The 4,151-nt window shown below is 38.4% G+C and overlaps 1 protein-coding gene and 1 non-coding gene across 2 annotated transcripts; one reads left to right on the top strand and one right to left on the bottom strand.

Annotated features, from left to right (window-relative positions):
* Positions 1 to 2,300: 2,300 nt before the first annotated feature.
* Positions 2,301 to 2,882, bottom strand: LOC145628899 (uncharacterized). Its single transcript, XM_081681333.1, has one exon. It carries the CDS (start codon positions 2,880 to 2,882, stop codon positions 2,301 to 2,303), a length of 582 nt encoding a protein of 193 aa, XP_081537459.1.
* Positions 2,883 to 3,735: 853 nt separating this feature from the next.
* Positions 3,736 to 3,842, top strand: LOC145564927 (small nucleolar RNA R71). The gene has a single exon (XR_014094931.1). It is a non-coding gene; the product is annotated as a small nucleolar RNA R71 (small nucleolar RNA).
* Positions 3,843 to 4,151: the final 309 nt, after the last annotated feature.

Below are 4,151 nucleotides of genomic sequence, written 5' to 3'. Positions count from 1 at the left end.
AGAAAGCCCGAAAAAATAGGAAAACGTAGTCTTCGACACTCCGCCTGGTCTGGCCGGGCAAGGCTGCCCGGTCGGGCACAAGAAACAAAGCCGGCTATCTAAAACAAGTCCAAATCATCCAAAAATCTTCATGCGCCTACAAAATCAATTAAAAAGACCAAGCCACACTAGAGAAGAGAATATTAGCGAGAAGTAGCTCCGTAGAGCTCAAAAACCATACGGAAATAACTATAAAATGAGGGTAAAACATGGTATAGAACGTGTACGTCAAATTCCCCCAAGCTAACTTCTTGCTTCCCCTCAAGCAAGACAATCAATCACTAGCAACAACCAAATAAACATACTTCACCCCATAATACATTTGAAAATACCATACTCAAAATCGAAATCGGACACACAAGCATCTTAGCCAACCAATCACTTCATTCAGACTATCAATCAACTTGAATGGTCATCAAACAGAGTCAACCATGTACACATAAGGAATCGATGACTAGAATATCTCACTTAGTGGTCACTCCGCACAGTTTTATGTGGCGAGCTAAAAATGAGCCCGATCTCTCTCCATCCCCACTAATAATGATAACCCCCAATTCTCACAACACTCGCGTGTTTAAAGGGTAATAATGCCGCTCAACCTAGTCAAAAGTCGACTCGAAATGTGATAGGTTCTCCAGCATTTTGACAAAAGACTCGTTTCACATGAACACAAAACTATGCACGAAGGTCCTAAGGTCTTTTTTCAAGCTCATAATGTAGGTTGGATGAAAATGGGTAGGAAAAATTTGGATAATGTAGGTAAATATAGTCCCTCAGGGAAGCCATCAAAAATGAACAATACACATCAAAATCCCATCGAACTAATTCAAAAGAATACACACTCCAAACATAACTTGAATTAAGAGCAACTACCACCTTATTCACCCTACATAACAATTCATCGCACTATTGTTATTTTTGAAGCTATTTTATTTATCCTTCAAGAAGCTGATATTTTTTTTCTTTTTTCTGTTTTTTTTCTTTTTTTTTTTATAACAAACTATAAGAGCTTAAAAAATAGATCATATAGCAAAAATTTCAAGAACCTTCAAGCTTCAAATTAGTCTTCTCCAAAACATCATCACAAACCATAGAGAATACCAAGATAGATGGCTCCCCCAAGCTAGACTTAGGATAAGTTACTAATTGGGGCCTACAGGTTAATTTTGTGACTTAGATGAAAAACATGGACAAGGCTACAACATGGGTAAGCAAGAAGGGGACATACGTTTCTAAATTCATCTGGAGGCTACCTAATGAACATGGCCTTCATACTCCTCATCATGCATGTGCAATGTATCATGACACACTACTAAGAGTATCAAGACAAAACTAAGATCAATGTCACACTAGGAACTAACACACATGAATAATTAATAAAGGCTCAAGCCTCACAGTTAACACAGTCAAGCTCCAGATTCATACACAGTTGCGCAAAGTTGATTTCCATTAGGCCAAGACAATCCAAAATCAGATCATGATCATTTAATCCGCATTGCAAGGCTTTTAATCAAAATCAAGCCAAAAACATTTAAATCTTCAAGGATAGGGGCACAGAGAAGTAGTTTACTAGCTATTCATCGTCCTGATTCACAAAGTAACTGCCCAAAGCCAAAAGTAATCCCTCCCCCAAGCTAAACTTCACATTGTCCTCAATGTGAACATATATCGAATAAGAACAAGCAAGGAAAAAAGAAAACTAGGCCCTACTGGCATAGGAGGGATCATACCTAAGGGCGGAGCTGGGACCGTCCTCAAAATAACGTCGCATCATAACCCCAAGACACTAAAAAAAAGAAAAATAAATAAATAAAGGGAAAATAAAATAAATAAAAAAAAAACGGAATGGGTTGCCTCCCATTTAGCGCTTGTTTAAGGTCTTTAGCTCGACCCCTGTTTAGTAGCTCAACCTGGGTCGCCACACGGAGAAGATACTATGTGGTATATCTCATCAATATATCCACCTCCAAACGAATCCTTCAAATTAGAGTTGATGTGCTTTGTATCCGAGCTTATTTTGATGTAGCTAAACCCATCATGTGGTGGATTATTGTCCTTTTTGCGCACAGGATTTTTCTATTAGAAACACACTTATTAACCAAAGGGTTAGTAGCATTAATTATCAAACAAGTATCACCATCAAAAGTAAAATTATGGTCATTGAAAAGCTTAAACACAACTTTTTTATCTTGAGCTCTAATGGTCACTTGTCCTTTAGGAACATCTATTACAGCTTGACTTGTAGCAAGAAAAGGACGACCTTAGATTAATGGCATCTTAAGGTCTTCTTTCATATCCACTACAACAAAGTCAACTGGAAATACAAGTTCACCAATCCCAACTAATACATCTTCAACTACACCCTTAGGGAGTCTAGCAGTTCTATCAGCCATTTGAAGAGATATGGGGGAGGGTTTAAGTTTTTTCAAACCTAATTTTTCATACAAAGAAGAAGGCATTAAATTAACACTAGCACCTAAATCACACAAGACCCTATCGAAAGTTGTTTTGTTTATCTTACAAGGAATAGTAAAACTACTAGGATCATGCAATTTAGGTGGTAGGTTCTCATGTAAGATATCAGAGCCATGCTTTTTCACTACCAAATTTTCTAATTCCTTATTATTATGATTATGATCTAGAATTCCTTTCACAAATTTTGCAAATTGAGGCATTTGAATTATAAGATCTGAAAAAGGAATGGTAGCATATACCTTCTTAAGAGTCTCTAAATATTTCCCAAAATGTTTATCGAGCACAGCTTTTGATAACCTTTGCGGTAAAGGCATCGGTTCCTTAAAGTCTTGTGGAGCAACATATTTGGGACCTTCATTCTCACGCATTTCAGTTTTTGACTCCAGATTGCACACTTTCTCCTCTAATTCCCCCGTAGTCAACTCATCTCTCTTCACAAAAATTGCATTGCATTGTTTCGTTTGGATTTTTGCTTGATCTTGAAGAGTTGATAGATGACTCACTTGTTGTGATAGTTGAGAAAGATGAGTTTCTATCCTCTTATTTTTAGCAACGAGCAGTTGGATCGAGTTTTCAAAATATTCATTCTGCTATGCTTGTAACTCAAATTGCTTTGATATAAGCTCTTGTTGTTGATGTTGGGAAGTAGAAAAAGTCTCCATAATGGCTTCAAGATTAGAAGATTGAGTTGGTGGTTGGTGCATGGGATGATGATGGAAAGGTGCCCTTTCTTGAAAAGCTGGTGGTGGTGTAGGATTTTCTATAGCTTGAGTGTTCTTGTATAAGAACCCTTGATGATTTCTCCACCCTTCATCAAATGGCCTTGTGGAGGTCGTGGTATAGAAAGCATTAGCTTGCTAAATCATCATTTCATCATAATTGGGCTGACACTCCCGCGCAGTATGGCCTTGCAATCCACACATCTGACAAGTTTCCATCGAGGGTCGAGGGGACTCAACTTGGAGTTGATTGACTTTATGAGTTAGTGCCTGCACAGAACTAGTCAACATGGTTAGCACATCAACATCATGTTTATTACCTGTGTTGATAGCATTTCGTCCCCTTGGATGGTAATTATCATTAGCCGCCATCTTCTCAATCAAATCCTTTGCATCAGTTGGGTTCTTTGTCATGATAGAACCTCCAGACGCAGCATCAATGTATATGCGAAACTCATGGGTCAAACCATTATAGAATGTTTGGATCAACATCCATTCTGGAATACCATGGTGAGGGAATTGTCTCTACAATTGCTCAAACCTTCTCCATGCCTCATATAAAGACTCGTCATTAGATTGATGGAAGGTAGATAACTCGTTCCTTAATTTCGCGGTTTTCTCTTGCCCTAAGAATTTTACTAGGAAGGCCATAGCAAGCTTGTCCCACGTATCAAAGGAACCAATACCTTCATCTTGTAGCCACTCCCTTGCCCTATCCCTTAGTGGAAAAGGGGAAAAGGTGTAGTATAATAGCATCATCAGTGACACCGTTGAGCTTCATAGTGTCACACTTCTCCAAGAAACTATCAATGTGAGTCACAGGGCAATCATTTGATGAGTCCGCAAAAGAATCATTGGAGATGAACTGTATGAATTGGGGCTTCAACTCAAAACTCTGAGTGGTGACAGGTGGTTTAA

The sequence above is a fragment of the Chenopodium album genome, chromosome 1 (assembly GCF_948465745.1).
Source record: "Chenopodium album chromosome 1, dcCheAlbu1.1, whole genome shotgun sequence".
Taxonomy (NCBI): domain Eukaryota; kingdom Viridiplantae; phylum Streptophyta; class Magnoliopsida; order Caryophyllales; family Amaranthaceae; genus Chenopodium; species Chenopodium album.
The sequence above is the reverse complement of the archived record's forward strand: the minus strand, read 5'-3'. Positions and strand labels throughout refer to the sequence as shown.